This window comes from Salvia splendens, chromosome 18, assembly GCF_004379255.2.
Source record: "Salvia splendens isolate huo1 chromosome 18, SspV2, whole genome shotgun sequence".
NCBI lineage: Eukaryota > Viridiplantae > Streptophyta > Magnoliopsida > Lamiales > Lamiaceae > Salvia > Salvia splendens.
In genome coordinates this window covers 23,160,729-23,186,896 of record NC_056049.1, presented here as the reverse complement: position 1 = coordinate 23,186,896, position 26,168 = coordinate 23,160,729, and the positions used below count along the sequence as shown (strand labels likewise).

The 26,168-nt window shown below is 39.7% G+C and overlaps 3 protein-coding genes across 7 annotated transcripts; 2 read left to right on the top strand and 1 right to left on the bottom strand.

Annotated features, from left to right (window-relative positions):
- The first annotated feature begins 9,203 nt into the window (after positions 1-9,203).
- Positions 9,204-12,716, top strand: LOC121777138 (CBL-interacting serine/threonine-protein kinase 9-like). 2 transcript variants are annotated; one of them, XM_042174283.1, is made up of 12 exons: positions 9,206-9,665; positions 9,882-9,953; positions 10,040-10,147; positions 10,266-10,346; positions 10,923-10,976; positions 11,053-11,178; positions 11,250-11,339; positions 11,420-11,542; positions 11,620-11,727; positions 11,804-11,920; positions 12,144-12,275; positions 12,428-12,716. In XM_042174283.1, the coding sequence occupies exons 1-12, from the start codon at positions 9,405-9,407 to the stop codon at positions 12,512-12,514; spliced, it is 1,359 nt and encodes a 452-aa protein (XP_042030217.1). In that variant the 5' UTR covers positions 9,206-9,404; the 3' UTR covers positions 12,515-12,716. The 2 variants fall into 2 exon arrangements, with proteins under 2 accessions (XP_042030218.1, XP_042030217.1); XM_042174284.1 differs by lacking the exon at positions 10,266-10,346 and having other exon boundaries at positions 9,204-9,665.
- Positions 12,717-17,466: 4,750 nt separating this feature from the next.
- On the top strand, positions 17,467-19,801 carry LOC121777137 (3-ketoacyl-CoA synthase 1-like). Its single transcript, XM_042174282.1, has 2 exons — positions 17,467-18,615; positions 18,822-19,801. The coding sequence occupies exons 1-2, from the start codon at positions 17,795-17,797 to the stop codon at positions 19,573-19,575; spliced, it is 1,575 nt and encodes a 524-aa protein (XP_042030216.1). The 5' UTR covers positions 17,467-17,794; the 3' UTR covers positions 19,576-19,801.
- Positions 19,802-20,584: 783 nt separating this feature from the next.
- LOC121777330 (heterogeneous nuclear ribonucleoprotein Q-like) lies at positions 20,585-25,121 on the bottom strand. 4 transcript variants are annotated; one of them, XM_042174550.1, is made up of 10 exons: positions 24,985-25,121; positions 23,627-24,071; positions 23,394-23,510; positions 23,111-23,251; positions 22,844-23,023; positions 22,171-22,375; positions 21,845-22,020; positions 21,679-21,767; positions 21,474-21,599; positions 20,585-20,844 (listed from the first exon to the last, which is right to left on the bottom strand). In XM_042174550.1, exons 2-10 carry the CDS (start codon positions 23,999-24,001, stop codon positions 20,700-20,702), a joined length of 1,554 nt encoding a protein of 517 aa, XP_042030484.1. In that variant the 5' UTR covers positions 24,002-24,071; positions 24,985-25,121; the 3' UTR covers positions 20,585-20,699. The 4 variants fall into 4 exon arrangements, with proteins under 4 accessions (XP_042030484.1, XP_042030485.1, XP_042030486.1 ...); XM_042174551.1 differs by having other exon boundaries at positions 21,679-21,764; positions 23,627-25,041; XM_042174552.1 differs by having other exon boundaries at positions 20,702-21,052; positions 23,627-25,040.
- Between the last annotated feature and the right edge of the window lie 1,047 nt (positions 25,122-26,168).

Here is a 26,168-nt window from a genome sequence, read left to right as displayed (position 1 = left end):
GTACTAGGAAAAATAGAGGTTTCCAAGCACATATTGGTGCTAGGTGAACATCCTTTTTTTGTAGTGTACGTTTCTGTTTGTCTACACAAGCTCTATTCTGACACAACAAATATAATACTCTTATCTTAATTAATTATATAAATCATATAATCACAAAAAAAACAATAAAAAAGAATAGTAGGAAAAGTGAAAAAAAAGAAAAGTAACAGAAAAAATAAAGAATAGTAGAAATGAGTAGAAAATGAAAGTAACACCAAAAACAGTTAGAACGAGGCAATTGAGATTCAAACTCGGGTCTGTCTCTGTGCTACGACATTGGTTACACACTGCCACTCCACCAACAAAACTTCAGTTTTATAATTGGCTCAATATATTGGATCTGCCACTGGAGTTAATATAGTATATCAAAATACTCGTGTTTGTAATTGTAAATTTGTACTCCCTCCATCCCTTTAATCGGGTATGAGTTTTAAGAAATGTAATATAAAGTGGATTAAAAAAAATTAGTAGAACGTAGATCTCACTTTTAAAATATTAGTTTTATAATAAAATGTCAATAAAGAATAAGTTAGTGGAACGTGAGATCCATTACCAAAAATGATAAAAGTGAAAAGTGTATTGCTCTGTGAGTTCACAGAGCAATACATTGCCGCAGTGCTTGAGCCCTAGACAGATCCCCAGCCTTCTTTTTTTAGTAGGCGTTTTAGGTTGCAGTTTAGGTGTTTGAACATAAACGGCAAGATTTGGATTTTTTCTCATAGGGATAGGCAGGTCGAGGTTATTGACGAATCCGAGCAGGTCCTACATGTCCGAGTTACTGCTGCTATGTTCCCTTGTTCAATCTATCTCTCTGTAGTGTACGCTAAGTGCTCGAGGGAGGGGAGATACGATTTGTGGAATAAGCTCAGGGACATCTCCTTAGCTACTGACGGGGCTCCCTGGCTTGTTGGAGGAGACTTCAACATCTTCTTGCTGGAGGAAGAGAGGCAGGGTAGCACGACAGACAGGCACAGAGAGATGATGGACTTCGCAGACTCTGTCGCAGACTGCCAGCTCCTTGACCCACGTTTTGATGGCCCACCGTTCACTTGGACGAGGAGTGGGCTCTGGGAGAGATTGGACAGAGTCCTTCTAGGGGAGCATTGGACGATCGTCTTTGCAGCTACTAGGGTGACTCATTTGCCTAGGATCTCTTCAGATCATGCCCCTTTGCTTGTGCGGTGCCAGCTCACTATTCAGATTCCGAGGCCTTTCTTTAGGTTTCAGAACATGTGGGTTCATCATCACACTTTCATGGATGAATTGCCAGAGTGTTGGCGGCAGACATGGGCTTCTTCGGCATGCTCAATCTTCAGTTCAAACTCAGCAGAGTCAAGAGTTTCCTCAAAGGTTAGAACAGAGAGGTCTTTGGGAACATCTTCGACAGGCTGAGAGAGGCAGAGGAGGCAGTTACCGTTGCGCAGGCGGCTTACGACGGGGACCCGATAGGAGCCCATAGGAGTGAGCTTAGCCAATGCACCGCTCTCTATGTACTCCCCACTAGGATGGAGGAGGATTTCTGGAAGCAGAAGGCAAAAGGAATTCCAAATTTTTTCATGGGAGGGTACGACAGAAGCGGGTGAAGTCCCGGATTCACGCCATTCAGGCAGGAGGACAGGCTCTCACGTCAGAGGAGGACATCAGACAGTCGGCGGTTGGCTTCTTCCAGTAGGTGCTCACGACAGACGTTGAGCACATGGAGCAGCCGGACCTTGATCTCTTGCTCAGTCTCCTAGAGTCTATGGACCGCGAGGGCCTCTGTGCAGTCCCCGACTCAGATGAGGTGAGAGTGGCGGTCTTTGGCATCAGTGGAGACAGCGCCTCTGGACCGGATGGTTTCTCGTCCCTGTTCTTCCAGCACTATTGGGACATCGTTGGAGAAGAGGTGGTGACAGCAGTGGAAGACTTTTTCTTAGGAGCTCCTATGCCCCGCAGTTTCACTGACACGACCATCATTCTCTTGCCGAAGAAGGCAAGCCCGACGACCTGGGCGGAGTACAGGCCGATTAGCCTTTGCAATGTGACCAACAAGATCATCACCAAGATCTTGACATCATGTTTGGCGCCGCTTCTACCCCTGGTACTGGCGCCGAACCAGAGCGGTTTTGTCAAGGGTCGCTTGCTTAGTGATAATGTGCTCCTGGCTCAGAAATTGATTCATGATATCAGCAAGTCGCTCATTCGGAAGGCCAACTCGCCTAATCTGGCCCTCAAGCTGGATATGGCAAAGGCCTATGATCGAGTACAGTGGCCTTTTCTCCTGATGGTGCTTAAGAGGATGGGTTTCCAGCTGGGGTAGGTGAGTATGGTCAGGCGATGCATCTCTTCATGCTGGTTCTCAGTGCTTGTGAACGGGGCATCGACAGGTTTCTTCCAGTCTACGAGGGGAATTCGCCAGGGAGATCCGTTATCGCCGTCGCTGTTTGTGCTTGCAGTAGACTATCTCTCGAGGAGCTTGGACAGGATTGTGGCCACACATCCCGATATGGCGTACAGATGTGCTAGACGTGCGCCGGTCATATCCCATTTGTCTTATGCCGATGACATTATCATCTTTGTCAGGGCGCACAGACAGTCCGTGGAGAGGCTGGTGCATTGTCTTGAGCACTATTCTGCCATGTAGGGTCAGATGGTGAACAAGGGAAAGATTCGCTTCTATCTCTTTGAGAAGTTCAATTCTTGGGCGGCTAGGGTGGCCAAGGTGAGTGGATTCCAGCAAGGATTCCTCCCTTTCACTTACCTTGGTGTTCCTATCTATAAGGGGGGCTGAAGGCCGGCTACCTTTTAGATATCTGACAGAAGATGGTGGACCGGATTCACAGCTGGTCTCATAGACATCTCTCTCTTGGAGGTCGTCTTGCTCTGATCAAGAGCACCCTTGTCCCTATCCCTCTTCACATCTTCCAGGTTCTGAAGCCGTATGAGTATTGGATGAGGGACTTGGAGCAGATCATGGGCAGGTTCTTTTGGGGCACGGTTGGAGAGCAGAGGAAGATTCACTGGGTTAGCTGGAAGAAGAAGATTTTCTTGCCGTTGGATGAGGGAGGTTTTGGCATCCGTCGCTTTCGTGAGCTCGTCAAAGCTTTCAGCATCAAGCTCTGGTGGAGATTTCTCGCACATGATTCTTTATGGGCGCAGTTCACTATGCACAAGTATTGTTTCCATGCTGGTCGTGCTTTCATTTCTCCTTACTCTCCACATGATAGTCCTACCTGGCATCATCTCACTGATATTAGGGGTCAGGTGCATGGTCTCATTAGATGGTCCCTCGGTGAAGGGCGGATTAGTTTCTGGGATGACGTGTGGGTCGGGGATCGCCCCCTTAGGACCTATTGTCCGCCTGAGACTGATCTTCCTGCCGCTGAGGTCTCTAGGTTTTGCGTGATCATACTTGGCATGTTGAAAAATTGCATGATTATCTGGCTTTGTATGGTGTGCCTTTGCATGTGTTGGATGTTATCAGGGCTGTTCCGATTGAGGTGGGTAGGCGGGATGTGATGCGATGGAGCCTGACTGGTGATGGCGAGTTCTCGACGGCCTCAGCTTGGGAGCTCATCCGGACACGGTCCCCTAGACATTTCGGACTTCGCATGGTTTGGAATACTGGGCTGGCCCCGACCATCTCTATCTTCATCTAGCGCATCCTCCTCCAGAGGGTCTCTGTTGAGTGTTATGTTCAGACCCGCGGTATCTCTCTCGCTTCCAAGTGTCTGTGTTGTGTCTCTTCTTTTTCAGTTGAGTCGTTTCAGCATTTGTTTGTGTCGAGTCCGTTGGCGAGATCTGTTTGGGATTACTTCGATGGCTGGTTCCCACACATCAGCACACACATTCACACGTGCACTGATATTGCACTTAGATTAGGTTTTTGGCGGAGGTCCTCTCACAGGGCTCCTACCTTGCACATCAGTTTCATCGTTCCTTGTCTTGTATATTGGTTCATTTGGACAGAGAGGAATAGCTGCAAGCACCGTGGCATTTCCTTTCGTTCCTCCCATGTTATTTGGCAGGTGATTCAGTATTTGCGGGTTTTGGTGGCAGCGGGTGCGCTTGTCCCATTTCATTGGCGCGGTTGCACCCCGACTGTCGACTTCATGCCTTCGGTTCCTTCTCGCCGGCGAGTTCTGAGGTCCTTGAGCGTGCTTTGGCATCCACCCGACGATCCTTGGGTGAAGCTGAACAGAGATGGGGCCTTCTATACCTCGACGGGACAGGCTGGTGGTGGGGGAGTGGTTCGTGGTTCAGACGGCTCTTTTTGAGGACCTTTTGCACACCCCTTGTGGCTGCGTCGGCCTTCAAGGCGGAGCTTCTTGCTCTTCTTCTTGGGTTGACGATGGCTATGGAGTTCTCATCACAGGTTTGGGTCGAGATGGACGCAGCAATAGTGGTCGCAGTGTTCACTTCAGGACGCGAGGGAGCGGCGGACGTGAGACATCACATGGCTCGCATTCGCATCTTGCTCTCACAGCTGTAGGTTAGGTTCTCTCATATCCACCGAGAGGGTAACCGAGCAGCCGACTTTCTTGCAGGTAGGGGGTCCAGACCCCTGCCATCACTTTCTTTGATGCAGACACAGCGCCTCGGTACTTGAAGTAACTTGTGAGGATGGACCAGTTGGGCTATCTGAACTTCAGATTCAAATATCGAGATGGATGATGCTTCCTACACTTTGTTCTGGTTTTTGATTTGTATGTTTTGTACTTCCTTTGGGCTTGGCCAGCTCTTGGTCATCACCCATGTCGTTTTGTTTTTTTTTGTTCTCTTGCTAGACGGATGGTACCCGGTTTGTGGGGATATCCAAGTAGTTTAGTTAGAGTTGTTGATATGCATTACATTGTGGACCAAGTCCCTTTTGGGCTTGGCCAATGTATGACACTTTGTTGATTTTTGATATAGACAGGTTGGGAGTCCGCCTAACCCCCCACCGTGAAGGTGATTGAAAAAAAAAACTCTAAACCCTAAACCCTAAATCTTGTTTTGGTTTTGATATCGACAGGTTGGAGGTCCGCCTAACCCCCACCACGACGGTGTTTGAGGATAAAAAACCTTAAACCCTTTTATCTACCACAAGTTAGTTCAGCTATTTCTTTTGAGCACAGGATTTAAAAACTGATGTGATAAAAATTAAAATAGAGAGAATAAAGTAATAGAGCTGAAGATAGAGTAAAGTACTCCCTCCGTCCCATAAAAATATGGGCAATGGGTATGGCACGGGAATTAAGAAAAAATTGGTAAAGTAAGAGAGGGGAGGAGAATGGTATGGTAAAGTAAGAGAGAGGAGGAGAATGGTAGTTAAAGTAGAGTTAGTGGATAGTAGGACCTACATTATTTAATTGATATAACTTTTTAAAAATGGAATGCACATATTTTTGTAGGACGGACGAACGAAGTGTAATTGTATAAGTTGTATATAATGTGTAGGGGTAGTGTGTTGTTTAACAATTCCAAAATTAGAAAGTTCTTAGTACTTTTTAAGGAGACTAATAAAGAAGTAATTCATACTTTTCGGAGACAAAGAGAGCAATACATTAATTTTAATAAAAATAATTATTATCTACTCCCGGTACATACGAGGATTAAAAAATGAATTAAATTAAAAAAGAAAAAAGGGATATCGGCTAGGGGGGAAAGGGACATAGGCATCATCCCCACAATGGTGACCTACAAGAGTCGATGGGATGGCCGGTCGATCGGCCCCATTTGAAATTATAATTATGTCTATTTCTTCTGTTTAGACTATTACAATAGCTAAGAGCATCCGCAATGGGGCGGACGATAGGCGCCCAATGCCTCGGACGCGCCATCGTCAGCCACTGTGGGTGTGCGGACGATGCCCGATGTATCGTCCGCGCCCTATAGATCGTCCACAGACGATACGCGGACAATAGGTCATCATCCGCGCCATCGTCCGCCCACTGTGGGCGACACGGACGATGGCGCAGACGATGCAACACATTTTTTTTAAAATTCAAAAATTATTTTTATATAAATACCCCCTACCCCACATTCACATTTCTAACATTTCCATTCACATTTCCTCTCTCAAATTACACTATAATATGGATTCCGGTGAATATCCAAGTCCGAATAGTCTGATGTTTGGGGGTGGTGCACGTTGACCGGGTACAGACCCTGACGTATATCGGCCGTTCGACTCCAACAAGCAGTACGATCCCGAATTCAGTAGGGGTTTCGTACAGTCTGTCCGACATGGAGCCGTCTCCAATCCGCCGCCGCCACCGCCACCAGAAAGAAGCGGAACCGGCACCGGGCGTACAAGTTGCCACCTCCGGAAACGAATAAGGGGTACGCCCCCGAGAGGACGAACTACCAACCGGATGAAACCTTCGTCTTAGCGAGGTGTTGGGTGGATATTTCGGAGGACCCGATATTTGCGAATAACGAAAAGCAGGTTGCGTACTGGGAGCGCATCGCCGAGCGTGTACAAGCGCCATAGGGAGTAGCTCAGCAAGCACTGAGATCAGGTGAAGAAGCAAGTCAACCTGTTCTCGGTGGAGTACGAGAAGTGCTTGAGGGAGCAGGGAAGCGGCGATAGCTTGAGCGATGTGCGCGATAGAGCGTTGTTGTCGTACCAGTCATTGTACGGAAACTTCAAGCATTTCAACATCTGGGTGCTCTTGAATGACAAGTAGAAGTTCCAAGGCGGGATTCTGCCATCTGTTGTGCCAAAGAGGATGGGGACCACCGAAGCCGGTGCTTACACGAGCAGCGAAAGCGGCGCATATCCGGTGGACCTCAACCGGACGATGTATGAGGAGGAAGAGAGTTCCGGCACACCGATGTCCTCCCGGCATCCCGTTGGCGTCAAGGCTGCGAAGAACAAGGGGAAGGCGAAGGCGACATCCTCCTCACAAGCCGCGGCCGCCCCCCATCGCCGATCTTGACCCCAACGTCACTTTCCTACGCGGAGTTGGCAGCAGCCGCCAACCGAAGGACGTTGTTGGACACGCACAAAGCCCTCATGCAGTGTCAGGACCCGGCCAAAGCCGAATACCTCCAGGGGATAATCGATGAGCTGCGCCCCAAGTTGGGACTTTTGTAGAATAGTCAACTTTTTTTCATTTCTAGCTCGTGTAAGTTTTTTTTAATCAATGTAGGATTTGCCGTTTTTAATTAATCGTGGTGTTTTTTAATTATTTTGCATTGACATATTTGAAAACATTTAAATTAATTAACAAAACAATAATGAAACCTATAGGGCGGCCTTTAGGGCGGCTTATAGGACGCCCCATTGCAGGTGGAAGGGTAGGAGGATAAAATGATGATGTGGCGGTGCATAGGGCGCCCCATTGCTAATGCCCTAAGAGCATCTCCAATGGCGGCGAGCGGACAGGCTAGCCGATTCCCGGCGCTGGCCGGTCCGATCGCCGAACCATTGGAACCGGCGAGCGCCATTTCGGCGAAAAAATCGGCGACCCGATGCTGATCCGCTCGCCGGTCGGTTAGCGGCCATTGCAGGCTCCCGATCGGCCAGCTCAATTTTTTTTTAATTTTTCAAAACACTATATATACGCGATTTTTGAAACACTATATATACCTCACGATGAAGTCGGCCGCCTCAAGGCACATGCCTACATGCGCCAAGTGGAGATGCTCATATTCGACTCCAAAAGGATTTAATTGAAGAGTTGTGGGCGCGGAGGTCGGCACGTCATTGGATTTTTTTAATTAATGTACTTTTTTTAATTTAAATATTATTATTGAATTTTTCTGTATCTGTGTCGTAAATTTAATTCCGTATTTTGTGTGATTGTTAATTATTTGTTTTTTATAATTTTTTTTATTGTGGCTAGCCTATTGCTTGTCTAGTTGCTTGTCCTGATGATGTGTCATAGGGAGTTTTTAGTGTTGATGATGTGACATGAGTAGTTTGTGGCTAGCCTATGACTGGTCTATTATCACTATGGATGCTCTAAAAAATCATATTATTTGAAATCCACGTAAAAAGAAGAAGATATTTTTCTATATTTAGTGCAGTAAAGTTTAAGATATAAATGGATGGATGGGACGGTTACGTATCAATTATTCTAACTCACGGGTCAGAAACGCATCTTTCCCATAATAATGGAAAGAATCCAACTCGCATACGTCAAATTGTGGATAATGTTCGTGGACGATAGAAATAATGTTCCTCGAAATTGGAATTTTTCCTATAACAAAAAGGAGTAATAATTTGTAGTAGTAGTATATAATAGTATCTAAGCCATGCCAACATATAGACAAATACCAATGGTAGGTAAATTGGAGTATCATTTTATTGTCTTTTCATTAGAAAGATTTTATTATGCCAGGTATTAATCCTTCATTCAGTCCAAGTTAATTTAAATATTTCTTTTAAACATAAAATTTTAAAAATATTACTCCAAGATAAAATTAGAGTAATCTAAGATTGAGCCGTGAGATTAAGATGGCGTTCGGTTTTCAAGATAAAATAATACCAAGATGTAATCTAAGATTGAGCCGTGAGATTATTTTAGTCATATGGGGTTAGCTATGACTGATTATCCATCTATGATTAAGTTGAGGGATTGAATCTCATGAACTAAACATACTACATATTTAATCTCGGGATACAATTTTGCAAACCGAACACCTCCTATGTAAAAAGAAAATTAATAAATATAAAATAAATAAGTAAAAATAATAAAATGAGAGAAAGAATAAATAATGAATTTTTGAACACTTTATATAGTTTCAGTGGTTCAAGGTTAACTTATTTTGAAATTGTTTGGAATTGAATAGAACTAAACTGGATTAGTTTTGTTCGAAATTCCTAATCTAATACTACTAACACTATGATATTGTTGCGTGGTTCAATTGATAACTATCTTAAAATGGCCCTTTTTTGGGTGGTACGAAATTTTATGCAACTTTATTTTATATGTCGAGTGGGGAGAACAATTAGAAATACATATGTTTCTATTTGTACCAATGAATCATCTTAGTTGGGACAGACTAAAAAAGAAAGTGAGACATCTTAAATGAGACTGACCGTATGAAATATCAATGATACTACTACATTTTATGCAATAAATTCTCAATTTTTATTTTAAAATAATTCTCAATTGAACTATCAACTAGTATAATAATGAGTATTACAATCATAATAGGAGAATACATGTAATTAATTGAACCACATAGGGGAAAATCGATTTTTTCTTATTCCATCAATCAAACCGAAATCGGAATATATTATTGGGAAAAAGGAAAGGAATGAAAGTGGATAGGAAAAGAATTCAGTTGGTAAATAGCGAAGCCACATCATCTCTTCTGCAACTCTTCTGGAAATTTTGCCTTTGTATCAACCTAACAAACAGAAAGGTAAGTAATCAGAGAGTCGACGGAAAATGAGCAGCGCATCCACATCAACATCAACATCAACGTCACGGCCGAGAACGCGCGTCGGTAAGTATCAGCTCGGGAGGACACTGGGACAAGGCTCCTTCGCCAAGGTCAAGTTCGCCACCAACACCGACACCGGTGATCGAGTCGCCATTAAAATCATCCAGCGCGACCAAATCCTCCATCACAAGATGGTCGAGCAGATTAAGAGAGAAATTTCGACGATGAAGCTGATCAAACATCCCAATGTCGTCAATTTAGTTGAGGTGCTTTTGATTTTGAATTCGCCTTTTCGCGCTATTTCCTTATATTTTAACCTAGCGTCTATTAGTGATCTCATCGTGCCTATAATTTAGAGATTTCACAGTCGTAATTTACTTTAATTCGTTTAAATTGGTGAGCATTTCTGCACGAGAATACTCCAAACTCTGCACTTTCATGATTGCATATGTATAATTGAATTCTACTTGCATCTTCAACAGGTTATGGCTAGTAAAACTAAGATTTACATTGTTCTCGAATATGTTGACGGAGGTGAACTCTTTGATGAAATTGTAAGTTGTCACTGTTTAGAATTTCAAGTTCTTATACCATTCGAAGAATTGCTTGCATTTATAGATGCCATTCCATATTTTTGTAGGCTAAATATGGAAAACTTGACGAAAGTAGTGCTAGGAGATACTTTCAACAGCTCATTAATGCTGTGGATTACTGCCACAGTAGAGGTGTATACCATAGAGATCTCAAGGTTAAATGCCTCTCCAGTCTCCATCACATGAATATATGCATCTTGCTTTGATCAGAAATTTTCAGTTTCTTCCATGTATTTTAGTAAAGTATTGTGCATTTCCATTTAAAATTTGCAGCCGGAGAATCTCTTGCGGGATTCCTATGGTAAACTTAAAGTTTCAGACTTCGGATTGAGTGCAATTTCAAAACAAGTTTGGGTTAGTTCTTCGTATCTTATGTTATTTGAGTATGTCTAACCTGGACAATTTTGTTGCTGAAAATATTTCTGTCATATCATATAGTTGGAGTCTTAACATATTTGTATTTCCATTTATCCCTCAACAGGACATGTTACTTCAATCTGTCTTTTGTTTTGCCTGGTTTTGTCGTGTTGGCCCCCAGTCATAAACTTTAATTTTTTTGTGTTGAAAACCTTGTTTGTGCCACAAAATGCTACTACACTTTGCCATCAATATCTATTACTAGTAGATATTCATATACGTGTCTTATTGTCTAAATCTGTTTCTTGGTTTTGCTCGAGGCTCAACTTGAAGGAACATTTGTGACCTTATTTTTCTTCCTATTTTAGATATTTTTTCTCGTTTGTCTTTTCCTTTTTCCCCCCTTCCTTTAGAGTATCCTTCAGTATTTTGCAGATAACTATTTTCTTTACAAGATAATGTTCATTGTGTGGCTTTGGACACATTCATGGGAAGTTTTAAATGGAAATTGCTGTTTTAGGGGAGTTCCTAAAGAAGAAGAGCTAACTGGATCTCATGGTAATATTTCTGTAGGATGATGGACTACTTCACACAGCCTGCGGCACACCAAATTATGTGGCACCCGAGGTGCTTGTCTCATAGTTTAAGAAGAGTCGAGTTTGATTTTCAGTTTAAAGCATGTGAGATATGTTTTTCCCTTCAGGTGCTCACAGATAAAGGCTATGATGGCACTTCAGCAGATGTATGGTCTTGTGGGGTTATTCTTTTTGTCCTGATGGCTGGATACTTGCCTTTTGATGAGCCCAACCTAATGGCTTTATATACGAAAGTGAGTTTCTATTGCTTTGTGATAGTCAGTTGTTTTCAAATGTGTTCAAGTGAGTAATGGTTCTTTTCCAGATTGAAAGGGCAATATTCTTTCTCCCTTCATGGTTTTCATCAGGTGCAAAAGACGTGATTAAGCGTATCCTGGATCCAAATCCAGTAACTGTGAGCTCTTAAATACTGATATTCACTGGTCTGTGCATTGTTTAGTTGAATGTTTTGGAGTAAATATGTGTTATTTGCAGCGAATGACTATTCCTGAAATTCTAGAACATGAGTGGTTCAGAGTAGATTACAAGGCACCTCATTTTGAACAGGATGAGGATGTAAACCTTGATGACGTTGATGCTGTCTTCAGTAACAATCAAGTAAGTATAAGTTCGAAGAAAAAATACAAATTGTTTGTTAACTTGAGTATTGACTCGGTTGAGATTGGTTATATCAGGATCTTCTTGTCACAGAAAGGATAGAGAAGCCAGTATCGATGAATGCCTTTGAGCTGATATCTCGGTCCGAAGGTTTCAGTCTTGAGAATCTGTTCAATAAGCAGACGGTATAAATATTAGATGGTTTGTGTGTCTGTGTGTGTGATTAGCTAAGTGGATGAGCAGTTTTAGTTTTTTCTGCAGGGGCTAGTAAAGAGGGAAACTTGCTTTACATCAAAACGTCCCGCGAATGAGATAATGTCGAAAATAGAGGAAGCGGCCAAGCCTATGGGTTTCAATGTTAACAAAAGAAACTATAAGGTACTACTCCCTCCGTTCTTTGTGAATAAAGTAAAAGATATGAAGAGAGAATAAAGTAAGAGAGGAGATTACTTTTTGCCAAAAATAAAAATGACTCAATTATGTTGGAATTTCCCAAAATAGAAAAATGACTCAATCGACATGGAAAGAGAGTTTTAATTAGGTGAATATTAACTTTTAGGTTCATATTAATGGTGTTTAATGTATTTGTATGGTTTGGCAGATGAAATTGAAAGGTGATAGGACAGGAAGAAAGGGGCAGCTAGCTGTAGTTACAGAGGTTTTTGAGGTGGCTCCTTCATTGCACATGGTGGAGCTTCGTAAAACCGGCGGCGACACCCTCGAGTTCCACAAGGCAAGGCATCTCACCATCATACATTCTTTTTGAAAGATTTATAATGGTTCTCATTTATCAGTGATAGTCGTGACTCAAATCCCACCTATTGGTTTTGGAGAGAAGAGTCTTACTAATTAAGTTGTGTTTTATCGTCTATTCGCATGTTGCAGTTTTACAAGAACTTCTCGTCGGGGTTAAAAGACATTGTCTGGACTGGTGAATCAAATTTAAATGATGACCAAACCACGGCCACCTAAACTCCAATACCAAATTATGCGTACATAGTTACTCATTTCTCTACTTAAACCTTTCTTTACTTTTATATGTTACTCTCCCGTTTCATTTTAGGAGTCTCAGTTTGATTCGAGGCGGATTTTAGTAATTTGTTGATTGTGTAAGGGGTGGAAATATGTAAATGCAAAAACGTTAGCTGAATATGAATGGAATACGTTAATAAAATGTGTATATATCAAAAGTAGATTGATATTTTTTTAATGGGGATAGATTAAAATATGGATGGATAAAAATGACAAAATGGAAACTTTTAAGTTGGGAGGAAGGGAGCCATATTTGATTCGTCTTAATCAAAGTGAATTATTTTTGGGCTAAAAGTCATCAACTATAGTCTTCCACTCCTAACACTAGATAGTGCGACATCATGATTGATGGCAAATGATAATTCATTGAACACAAGAAAGTTTGTTGGTGTAGTTCCTATCTGAGTGGGGAGGAGCAATATGAGAATGGTTGAAAAACAATTTGTCACGAGTTTATTAATAATATTGGATACAAATTTTTTTGGTGATCGTGTCTATGTTATGTATGCCTTAAATTTGAAAAATTCACCATCAATGCCACATTGCATGTCAAAAATGAATGAAGGGTGTGATAACTCCAAAGTTTGAATAGCCAACGGCCTAAGATAGTAATATACTCCCTCCCTAAAAATAATTAAACTAAATTATAGTAACACTACTTCATCTAAATATTGAATAATCGATCTTAAAAAGTATTATGTAGCTAAGAAAGTAAATACTAAAGATACAAAAAACTTTAATCACACATATATATTTTCTAGTGATTTTATTTAGTACTAGTAGTAGTATTTTGAAGCATATAAAGCCGTTTAAAAAGATATGGGAAACGAGAAGAAAATGAAGAATATAGTCACCCCATTTAATAAAATGTTATGTGTATTGCGAATTTTGAAACTTTTAGTCATTGAAATTTTAAGAATTGCCAAACAAATCGAATTTGACCAAACTCCATTGTTTGTAGATATTATTTCACCCACGTCACACATTCATAGGAATTTATCAATTTAAAATAGAATAAAACTAAGTAAATCGTTCCTCTCAAAACGTACTTAAGCAACTTATTAAAACATGGGCTAAAACCAATTGAGTCACACCTTTTGATAGACCGAGAGGGTAATAATTTATATGCATTTACATGTTTACGTTCTTAAGTTTGGAGGTAATTAATTATTTGGTTCTTTTCAACATATACATATCATTAGTAGGATTTTATTTTGAATTGAATTCTGATTGGTACTACTATAACTCTAGACACTATAATACTATTGATGACTATATTAATTAATTATAAGCATGTTTGGACCAATATCTAGAAGAATTGAATTGCTCTCTCTATTTTACCAATCATCAAACTAATCTTTTTTAGTGTTTTCTTATGAAGCCTTATAAATTTGAAAACCGAATATATTAAATTATGAAGTTTTAATTATTTAATTCGTTTAAAAATGACATTATTTAATTAAAATAAAAAAGGAATACTAATATAATAAAAGAATATCATTTTAATTATTACTATAAGACTAATATTATAAAACTAATCAGTTTTTTTATCAAACTTTGTCATTAAATTGGCTATAATCACTTTTATAAACCCAACATGTTTGTGTTGAATTAAAACAAGTAACCGTCTGAGTAACCAAACAACAATTGCTCTCACTCAACCATTTCACCTCACATAAATAGATAAATATTTTCCGACCCATTTACTAGTACAATTTAGACAACAACTCTACGTAGATAAGTGTTATTTCGAATTATATTCGTAAAAGTAATAAACTTTGAATCTTAAAACATGATGTTTTGACTAAATCTACACTAATTCTTAGGCTGCTATATACTATATTTCCTAAAAAGTAGTTGACTTTTGAAGCATAATTTTACTGTTACTGAAGCCTTTTATAATACTAGAATACTCTATTATAAGTAATTCGAAATTTTTAGCTATATAATACGTAATAGTATGAGGCGTGACAATCTGAGAGTCGTATCAAATTTAATTAATATTTTAAAGATTGATTGACTAATATTCTTTCCCAAATCATAAACCATTGCCACAACAAGCTGTATTCCAGTATTAATCAGAAAATTATTACTAATATATTATATAATAATATAAAGCAATAGTGTTCAACAGTTTGTGTCTTCAAATGAGCATAACATCAATATCTCTCAAAGAAGTTTTGAGGAATTTATAAATGAAACGCAATAAATGATTTCTTGAACGATATCGACGCATCAAAGTCAATTTCTTCCACCGCACACTTCTTTTTTAACTTTTTTCTTAAGTAATGGACTCCATTTTACGCTAATCTATTCTTATTCATAGTATTTTATTATAAACTAATATAGAAAAGTAGGAGTAACATTTCATTAATCTTTTAAACTCGTGTCGAGTCAAAGTGTGCCAACTAATGGCTGACGGAGGGAGTATAAAAATGATTAAGTTTGGTCAAATTTCGATCGGTGACCCTGCAATTTTAAAATTAGTTGAAAAAATCATGAAATTTGGTTGTTCCTCGCAATCATCCAACGATGTAAAATCTGATCACATACGTGTAATCAGTGCCAGAAGCAGGATTTTGACGTTGGGGGTCCAATTCTAGGGTATTTTTTAAATGATGGTGTTACCGAAAATAGCGACATTATAAAATTGTGTAGGAGATAAGTAATAAGATGGAAATAATTAAATGATATGAAAACTAGAGATATGTATGTATTTTATTATTAATAATGAATAATTTTTTAATAGGTTGATTAATTGAAGAGATAATAGCTGTAGAAAAATTAGAAAACATTATAAAAATAAGAAAAAGGAAAAAATATCAAAATAAAAAAAGGAAAAATTATCAATTATGATTTATGAATAAATTTGAAATAATTTAATAAATAAAGTACTACTATAAAAGATGAACTCTATTTGTGTATAATAACTGTAAGTAATATATATAGCAAATCGTTAAATTCTTGGGGGTTCCATGGGCCCCACAAGACCTTACGTAAGTCCACCTCTGATCGTGTAATGTAATATATTGTTGATAGTTTTCCAACTAAACAAATGTTGTTTTCTTTATAAATAGACAATTGCTTAACTTACCGGCGGTGATACACAGATGCTCACATATGATTTCTCGACTAAAATATCAAACAATTTCACTAAAATATTTAGTTCTAAGATAGTTGCGAACAAATTCAAACATCTTAATTTTTCTGACCGTTTTTAAATTTGTTAAATATGACCAAAACTTATAATTTTTCCAGCCATATAAATAAAAATGGGAAAAAACTTTGGTAACCATACGCATCATGAGCCCTAATAATAATGGTTTTTTTTTTCTTTTGTTTATAGAGGACCAGTAATAGTTCTTCACTCCATCTATCTTATATAACTCGAACTTCTGACCTACCAGATAGAGGAAAAAAGTGGTATTGATGACCTTGTTTAATATTCGTAGAGAAGATAATAAAATAAAACATACACACGTTTTATGTTATTTTGATCATATAACTCTAAGATAGATGAATTATCTGCTCTACTACTATCATATTTTTCGGGTACGCCGCCATCGGGTAACGCGCACAGGGACCATCCCTAAAAAATGCTGTTTCAATGAAGGTGGGAACTAATATTCTAGGAATACTTATGGATCTTATAAAAGTGAAGCATGATGGATGGATGTTAGAAGTTGGGCAACTTAAATGCCAAATGTGGATCCATTAACAGCTAGCAGCACACATCTATCAAACCTAAGATAATTAGCATTAAATCACGCAATATTTACCAACTAATTAACCAAACCCCAACTAATAGTACATATCATGAGAGCCACATATAAAATTATGAATTTTACTAGTTCACCATTTCATATGGAGTATAAATCACACTCAAAACAATATCGGATTAGACGTAGTCTTTAATCATATGTAAATATGGCAATAGACGGACTCTATACAAACTAAATACTGTATAGATATGGTACAAATATTGAAGTATTTAAAAGGTAAAGTAGGGTCATATTTATTTAGTTTTGTTAGTTGAGGATAGCCACCTGTCTCCCCACTTTTTAATACTACTACTCTTTGCCATAGCTCTACATGTACTCTCCCATTAATATTTTATTTAATTAATACACTTGGTTCAAAGTGTGTGGCCTCCAAATATGGAAATGGAGTGGAATCAGAAATTGAAATGGGAATAATAGTCATATACACAAAAATATCAATACGTCTCGATTAATTATGAATGTTATGTACTGGGAATAATAGTCACGTACACAAAAAATCAAAACGTCCGAGAAATGGTAGTACAAGATATCAAAACGTCTTTATTAATTATGGGCACTCGCAACGCACCCCATTTTTCGGAGGGACCTAAGGCGCGATCTTGACACATGAGTTGCGGGGGAGCAAGGCAGGCGCAAACTACAAAAAACGAAGAAAAATTACTGCAAAATAATGATTTAAGGAAGAAAGACGAAAATATCAAAATTAAAAAAGTAGAAAATAAAAGAAAATATGTATACATCTATTCAAATACTATAAGAAAATAGCCATAATAAAATTCGCATCAATATTTTTTCTAAGCCCTCACTTGAAAGTAAATAGTGTAGGTCTGACTCATTTATAGCCCGACTATTATGAATACGCTAATGAATGAGAGCTTGCTTAAACATGAAGGTGGCGTTCGGTTGTCATGACTAATATCATGTGATTATTCATCTAGGATTAAGTTGTGGGATTATTTTAGTTGGAGGGAGGAGACTATGACTAATTATCATTAGACTATTCATCTAGGATTAAGTTGTAGGGTTCAATCTTATGAACTAAACATGATGCATATTTAATCATGAGATTTAATCTTGGCAATCGAACATCCCCGAATAATATAATACATATCTGAATCATTTATGATCCGCCTATCATGAATGCGCTAATGAATGGAAACTCGCTTTTCCTCACATGGCCACTTGGTCAAATATATAATCCCACATGGATCAACAACGTTACCTATAATATGTAGCCCCCATTTTCTTGCACAAGTAATCAAATCCCATCTGTTTCATCTTGGTTGTTGAACTATCTTCCTCTACGCAATTTCTCCCAATCATTCGTATCATAACTTATATACACACCCAAATTGCTCCTCATTTCTTCCATCCTTTCCGAATTAATTTCATCCTCTCTCACCCCAACCAACCAACCACCAACCAACTCCGTGCTACCATGGAGCGCATCGACATGAACGAGGAGCGGCTCCTAGCCGAGGTCGACTTCAAGGACTCGTCCCCCATCGTCATCAAGATCCGTCGCAAGCTCCCGGACTTTCTCCACTCGGTGAAGCTCAAGTACGTCAAGCTAGGCTACGGATACTCGTGCAACCCGGCCACCGTGCTCCTTTTCTTGGCCTTGGTGCCTCTGCTCGCCCAGGCCTGGTCGAGCAGGACACTCCTCCTTGACACGGCCACCATTTTATTGGGCGCGGCCGCCCTGACCCTGCCCCTGGGCATTTACTGGGCCAAGCGGCCGCGCCCAATCTACCTCGTCGACTTTGCGTGCTACAAGCCGCAGGACGAGAGGAAGCTATCCGTGGAGTCATTCTTGAAAATGACCGCGGATAGCGGAGCCTTCGAGGAAGAATCGATCAACTTCCAAACCAAGATTTCGCACCGGTCGGGGCTGGGAGATGAGACCTATTTCCCGAGAGGGATCACCTCCCATCCCCCGAACCTCTCCATGGTGGAGGCGAGGCTCGAGGCCGAAAACGTGATGTTTGGTGCTCTTGATTCGCTCTTTAGCACCACCGGGATCAGCCCGAGCCAGATCGGGATCGTGATCGTGAACTGCAGCTTGTTTAATCCAACCCCTTCTCTCTCCTCCATGATCGTCAACCATTACAAGATGAGGACCGACATCAAGAGCTTCAACCTCGGCGGGATGGGCTGCAGCGCGGGGCTGATTTCCATCGACCTCGCGAAGCACCTCCTCCAAGCTAACCCGGACACCTACGCCGTCGTCGTCAGCACCGAGAACATAACCCTCAACTGGTACTAATTGAATTATATAGTAATTTCAGTTCTCTTTTTACTGTACGTGCATTTATTTGCTGACATAAGTCAGGTAGTAAGAGGCCCAAGCCCCTTTTATGAAAAGTACTTTTTCAAATACAGTAAAATTTTGAAAACTGGCATTTATTAATTTTTTTTCTGCATCGGTCCTTGAATATATTTATTTTTGTTTTATTTGCCAACAGGTACTTCGGCAACGACCGGTCCATGCTTTTATGCAACTGCATCTTCCGGATGGGGGGCGCGGCGGTCCTCCTCTCGAACAAGGGCCGGGACAGGCGCCGGTCCAAGTACGAGCTCGTCCACACGGTGCGGACGCACAAGGGCGCGGATGACAAGAGCTACAACTGCGTCTACCAGAAGGAGGACGACACGGGGATGGTTGGCGTTTCGCTGGCGCGGGAGCTGATGGCGGTGGCAGGGGACGCGCTGAAGACGAACATCACGACGCTGGGGCCGCTGGTGCTGCCGCTGTCGGAGCAGGTGATGTTCCTGGTTCGGCTGGTGAAGAGGAAGGTACTCGGGGCCCGGGTGAGGCCGTACATACCGGACTTCAAGCTGGCGTTCGAGCACTTCTGCATCCACGCGGGCGGGCGGGCCGTGCTCGATGCCATCGAGAAGAATCTCCAGCTCAGCGAGTGGCACATGGAGCCCTCGAGGATGACGCTGCATAGGTTCGGGAACACGTCGAGCAGCTCGCTGTGGTATGAGCTGGCGTACACGGAGGCGAAGGGCCGGGTCTCGAGGGGGGACCGGGTGTGGCAGATTGCGTTCGGGTCGGGTTTTAAGTGCAACAGTGCGGTGTGGAAGGCTTTGAGGGAAATATCTGTTGAAGAATGCCAAAAAAGTAATAATCCGTGGTCGGATTGTATACATAAGTACCCTGTTGGAATTCCGGCTTCCACTGCCCCCGCCTCTGCTTCTGCCACCGCCAGTTAATTCTGGCTATATATACATACATACCTACACACGAGTTTGTTTGATGATTAACTTCTCATGCAAAATCTTTCAATTTATTAATTTTGGAAATGTGTATCAATATACTTCACAGGAATAAGATTCACGTGTGTTTTAAAAATTGGATTGGAACGATTCAACCGGGGCTGGTTTGGACATAAAATCATGAACTGTTATGAAAGGGAAAACTTGATTGATTTGTTATTAATTCATGAAAACTTTATCCATTTTCCTTACTCTTTTAATTTCTTGCAAAGATTATTTTATTGTTTTATAAATATACTAATATTTTTGGCCCAACGAACAACCAGATCAATTGAACAATGAACCGATAAATATGTCAATTCGTTTACATGTTCGATTTTTAAAACATAGAGTCATTTGGACGAGAAGGTAAACCCACAAGAGGTGTGCTACTCAAATTCCCATCAGTTGCACACCAACCTAACCTACTAGGAAGCTACTCAATTGCTCATATCTAAACCTATGGAGTACTAGTATTTTTCAATTACAGGAGAATCATGCATATATTCATTTATTCTTAAAAGTAGTGTTCTCTCTTGTCCCATTAAAAATGAAACATTTCTTAAAATAAAAACAACACTATCTTTTACTTTACTCTCGCTTCATTAACTTACAAAGCAACATTATATAAAATCTTGTGCCAGAAACCAAATGTTTCATATTTATTGGGACGGAGGGAGTATTACTGAAAAAATATAGTAAAACACAATACACTGCCTTTCTAGGAAACTCGAGACGCGACTTACTAACATACTACATACTTGTATCGATGATAATCATATACTTCATCCATTCACAATTAATAGTTCTGGTTTTTTATTTGATCTGTCTACAAAAATTAATTTCCTCATATTTTTTTCTAAGTACTTATTCACTTTCAATTAATTATTCATCTATCATTTATCGATGAAGAGTTTTATAAACACATTCCATATTTTGTGACCGGACACAGCCCAAAATGAGCTTATTTGTTGGGCTTTTAGCCCAATTGGAAATGAATTCTTGAATAACAATAGTACTACATTTAACGGTGGTATATATCTCTGATGATAAGCTAGAAAAATAGAAGCATGTGGAGCGCGCTACCCCTGCCACTTGGCGGCATCTCCGTCGCCCCAAAGCGCCGTCAGTTTATGGCCGCCGGCAGACATCAGGCGAGCATGCGAAAAGGTGGTGAGGCTGAACCGCGGCTGAGTGGCTCCGATGTATTGATGGCGCTCAACAGAGCTGCAGCCAACAAATATAAGGAGAGCGATTAAAATCGATAATAATGCATCAGCTCCACGACAAACGGCGACGGCGAAAGTGAAGAAGGAGCAGTCATCTACGGTTAAGCCGCTTCGCATCAATTCGCAATGGCAACATCAATTGGAGGAGCTGGAGACCAGACTTCACCAACTCCTCCCTGAGGTCAGCTTTGCATCTCCCAAAAACCCTAAATTGTAAACCATAGCACTGAGATACAATTCACAATTTTGTGAATGTTGATTTTCAAATTCATGTGAATGAATTATTAAATTGTTGTTAATCAGAAAAGACTACGTGTCCCTATGCATCACCACAGCCTTGTTGATTACATTTCTTTTGGTTTTCTGAATTTCACTAAAAAAAAAAAAAAATTGTTTTAGTTTATGGCTATAATTTTGTCCACCAAAAGAACAAAACTACTATATGAACTCATCAACAAATGAACAAAATGCAATCAACATTAGAGAGGGATTGAATTTTGCTTTGATTCACCACCTTCATTTGATATAACCAAAAAGTAGCTCAGGGTTATAATCAATTAATCATCTATAGCTAATCCAGGTTACATAATCACTCGATTCACTCCCCATTTCTAGTAAGGCATGTACCGTCTATTACGGTGGTTGTCATCACCGCCATTGCCCCCTCCCCGTGCTTGTGATCCGCCACCATTATTACCCCTATCATTTCTCCGTGGTCTAACGGGCTGAGGAATCTGTACACCGGGCTGTTGTCTGCAATATACATAAATTTGTCACAATAGTGCACAATTCTTCATTCTCATATTACACCACATATGATTAGGCAACTTACAGAACATAGCCAATTCGACCATCGGGTAAAACCATTGGCACCATCTGCATCCCTGTTGGCATTGGCCCCCTTCCATAAATCATAGGCTGCTGAAAATTGTGCCAGCATGTTAGGACACGTGATCAAAGGATACGATAGAAACTGGACAGAAAGAGCACATGACTACCTGCTGAAACCCAGCACCACCACCATATCCAGTAGCTATAGAGGCGTAAGGATTTACAGGTATACCACCGTATCCTGGATGAGGAATGTAGTTTGGAACTTGAGAGTTGTGGGGATTGGCTGCATCAAACTTCTTCTCCGCCTGAGGCTTTGCGAGGACGACTTCTAATACCTGGCCTGCATGTGTTTACTAATATCATTCTTCGTCCAAATAGTTCAAAAAGTTGCTGAAAATAAAGAGTAAAGGCGTAGCATTCTTGTGAATCATTATCATAACAAAGAAAATTGAAGTCCGAAATTAATGCAACCAAGTGAATTCAAACAAACCATTTATCTCATATTTGTCTGTCTCTTTGACAGCTTTAAGGGCACTTGATCTTTCAGCATAATGTATGAAGCCAAAGTCTCTCTTCCCACCAGCTTTAGCAGGTGGCATAACAACTTTGGTGACTTCCCCATGTTGCTGGAAGATTTCCTTTAATTCTTCAGTTGATGTATTTTCAGGAATGTTCTTCACATACAGGGCCTTGACCTAAATATAAACATAAAAGAGGAAAGTCTAAAAATAACATCACAACATGCATAAAGGATAGCAACATAAGTATCCTGCTCACTATGAACAAAAACATATGCCTTTCATAAGCCCATATGAGCAAGAACAGAGAAAGAGCAATTATCAGTTGACCAGTGGAGGACAAGACATTGGCATTGTTACGAGTCTATTTTAATATTTTGCAATATCGCCTTATTGCGAGTGCCCTTACTGCAGGGTAATAACAAACCAAAAAGTTCAAATGCACAATGAGGATGAGGTATACTTAGGTCAGTAGTTTTTAAGTCATAATGGCTTTTATGTTACTCCACAGAATGTTATCCAGCTCTTCAAAGAATGGGAATATCTAAAAAACTTTCTAGACTATGAGCCCAGGAGAAAGTTTTAAAATATCAATGTGGAGTTGTGGACATTTTCATAAGGGATATTTCAGTTTTGAAAATATACCTGAGAAGTAGCAGCAGAATGATCAGGTGCAATCTTCGGGTCAGCCCATGTAACAGTTGGTGTGTTACCATCAAGCTTGAAACTTGCAGAAGACATCTTTTGCCTGGAATAGTCAGCACAAGCATTGTTGTAAAATTCCACAAAGGCAAAACCACGATTACGACCAGGGTTCTGAGGATCCTGCAGCAATAAAGTGAATTAGGTCAAAAAAACAAGTGTTTGGCTGATAGACAGCTAACTTTTTCACGATTAACTAGCCACATATACCTTTATTAGCTCAATGATTTCAGCACCAGGACCTGTTGATTCAATTACTTTTTTGAAATCATCTTCACTCCATCCCTTTGGTACATTGCCTATGAACAATCTGTATTTAGTCTCGGAAAGTGAGCATCGTAGAGTCCTGCCCTGAAGTGAAGAAAGATATGGCATAATAAACAAAATTATTTTATATGTAGACAGAGAATAACAAAATTAAGAAATACTACTAGTTAGCACAACAAAATGAATATTCTCTCAATATTTTATCAGGCATAGAGGTGCAAGTCACCATGAATTCCTTGTTATTTAATTCTTCAATTGCCTTTTGTGCCTCATCTTTTGTTCTGAATGCTACAAAAGCGAAGCCCTTGCTTTCACCAGTATCCCTATTCTTCATGACCCTTATCTGCAAAATGATGAAGCTGTAAGTATTAAAGAGAAATGAAATAGTATAGGCATAGAGACATCTGTTTGCTACAAACAATTAGCAAGTAAAAATTATCTTCCTATATATCCACCGACCTCAAAGATTTCACCAAGGGGTTCACAGAGTTCCCTCAAGTCTTCCTCTGAAATATCTCGAGAAAGTCCTCCAATAAAAACCTCAGAGCCATGGGGTGGAAGATCAAGAAGCTCAGCATGTTTCTCTTTCTCCTCTTCGGTAAGAGATGTTGAGTTATCTTTATCTTCCATATCCCCAATGCTGATATCCGTTTTACCAGTTCCTGCAGATTGACCTTTCCCACCATCCTCGCTTCCGGTATCCTCCTGAGGTTCTTCTTCAACTTCTTCACCAACATCTCCAGCTCCTTCGTCTTCCATGACTTCTTCATCATCTTCACTGTAGTTATCATCGTCTAGATCCACACGGTCATCCACTTCAGTATTATCTGCCATGATTCTCTTAGGTTTTCAAGTGTTGTCACACTATAAACACAATTTGAGGCCTGGACTCCACCAATAGAATCTGCATGCTCACATTGTTATTATGGCAGCTGGGAAAAGAGAAAACCATCTGCAGATTGCATTGACATGGGCTGATAGGCATTTAACTATGAAGAATTTGAAAAGCATCAAATGTGATATGCTAGGAAACAGGCCATCTCACTGCCATGTTTTTGGGTAGTAGTATATGGTAAGCTTCAGGTAACTGGATAGTTTAGGTGTGAAACCAGATATTCAGGGTACACAAACAATTTCTGCTGCCACTTGCCAGATTTAGGAATGTGGTGAAAAAAAGGCCTCTGTGGTAGGAATTATTCCCCAAAATGAAACAAACACGAAATCCATTTGACAAAATTCCTTTTTCAAAAAACCAAAGTTAACAAGAGGAATGGACTCCAAATCAAGATCAATCCATTGGTGTAAAATCCTAATCCAGTAAAGAAACCAAAGAATTGTGTTTGCCCCATGCCATATATGTACTTGTCATTGTATTATGTAATAATTCAAAAACCAATAGAAAATTACATACATATATGTATATATAGTCATGTATCTCAAAAAAGCTGGACTGAAAATCCATACTAATCAAGGTAAATCATAAACCCTTATCAAGGTAAAAAATAAACAGCTCTCAATCAACAAAAATCGAAACACCAAAAATAAAAATCCCTCATTTTTCAAGTCAGCGTGAGCTCCAATTAGCAATGATTTTCGACCCAAAACACAATCAAAGGTAAGCGGCTTTCAGGAGGTGTATGCATGTATAAATATAAGAGAGAGTCAGCGAATCAAGGGCAAAATCAGAAAAAAGGCTGTATATGTATGTATGTGAGAGTAAACAGCAGCAGAGCAGATGTATAGGAAGAAAGCAGGAGGAGAATTGAGAAAGACCAAAAATTTCTTTTTGATTTTTTTGGGATTTCATTACCCTTTACCTTTTTGTTTCTGTGTGGAGTGTGAGATCTATCCGAACATTCTGAGAGAAAGAGGCTCTCCTCCCTGTTTTATTTTAGGCTGCCGCATTTCTGACCTAATTTTGCCCCCTTTCGTCTAGGGGTACATATGTCTTTTCATGCTTCATCTTCTTCCTTACATTTGTTTGTGTGTGTATGGTTACTTGCACGATATTAATGTGTAGTCCTTGATTCTTCTTTATAAAGATTATAGTAGATTACCTAGTTTAATGACCAGTACTCTAAAATATTAATATATCAGATTTATCATAAAAAAAATATATGTTCGTATGAGAATAGGACTCTTGGTTATTTTACCATAAATGATAAAATTGCCTCAAATTGCACCAACTCATTCCACGCGCATATCATTTAAAACTAATATATACAAGTGAGACTTATATTCCACTAACTTTTTTGTATTCACTTTTCTTATTACTCCAGTTGTTCCCTCATAGTTGAGTCATTTCCATATATGATAACTTTTTTCTCTTTCTACTTTATTTACTTTCTACTCCCTCCGTCCCAAGAAAGTTCAGTCGTATTCCTTTTTAGTCCGTCCTAATAAAGTTGAGTCATTTCTTTTTTTAATAAAAGACAAAACATCTAATCGCGCTTACTATATTCCATCATTTACTTTACTCTCTCTTATCTTTCCTACTTTTTTCATCTCTCATATTTATTTAATACCAAATTCTTAATCTCCGTGTCCAAAAGTTTTGTCTCAACTTTATTGGGACGGAGTGAGTACTTTATTCTCTCTGTCTTTTTCTCTCTCTTACTGTTTTATCTATTTATATAACACATTCAACATCTCTTTCTTAAACTCTGTGCCGAAAAGTTTCGCCTCAAGTATGAGGAAATGGAGGGAGTATTTCTTATAACTCGTGCGAAAAAAAATGGGACTCCTATTCACGTACGGAGGGAGTAGTTATTTTTATACAATTTTTATATATTGCAGTATAATAAAATTTCAATATATATCGTAATTTACGGTATAATGTATGTATACCAACATCAAAAGATGTACAAAAATGGTATGTATACCGTGAATACACAAGTTGTGTGTATAGAGTGGGAGATGGTAGCAATGGGCTTCTTATCTAGTTGAACCACAACCTTTTTATATCAATTAATCAAACAAAACATTGTTTTTACACAATTTA

Excerpts from the sequence above, each read along its gene's own strand:
- LOC121777138 (XM_042174283.1), top strand. The coding sequence starts at position 9,405 with ATGAGCAGCGCATCCACATCAACATCAACATCAACGTCACGGCCGAGA. Across the intron at positions 11,728-11,803 it reads ATCTGTTCAATAAGCAGACG|GGGCTAGTAAAGAGGGAAAC; the intron begins GTATAAATATTA and ends TTTTTTCTGCAG. Across the intron at positions 11,921-12,143 it reads TTAACAAAAGAAACTATAAG|ATGAAATTGAAAGGTGATAG; the intron begins GTACTACTCCCT and ends ATGGTTTGGCAG.
- LOC121777137 (XM_042174282.1), top strand. The coding sequence starts at position 17,795 with ATGGAGCGCATCGACATGAACGAGGAGCGGCTCCTAGCCGAGGTCGAC. Across the intron at positions 18,616-18,821 it reads GAGAACATAACCCTCAACTG|GTACTTCGGCAACGACCGGT; the intron begins GTACTAATTGAA and ends ATTTGCCAACAG.
- LOC121777330 (XM_042174550.1), bottom strand. The coding sequence starts at position 24,001 with ATGGCAGATAATACTGAAGTGGATGACCGTGTGGATCTAGACGATGAT. Across the intron at positions 23,511-23,626 it reads CCCTTGGTGAAATCTTTGAG|ATAAGGGTCATGAAGAATAG; the intron begins GTCGGTGGATAT and ends ATCATTTTGCAG. Across the intron at positions 21,600-21,678 it reads GGTCGAATTGGCTATGTTCT|ACAACAGCCCGGTGTACAGA; the intron begins GTAAGTTGCCTA and ends TGTATATTGCAG.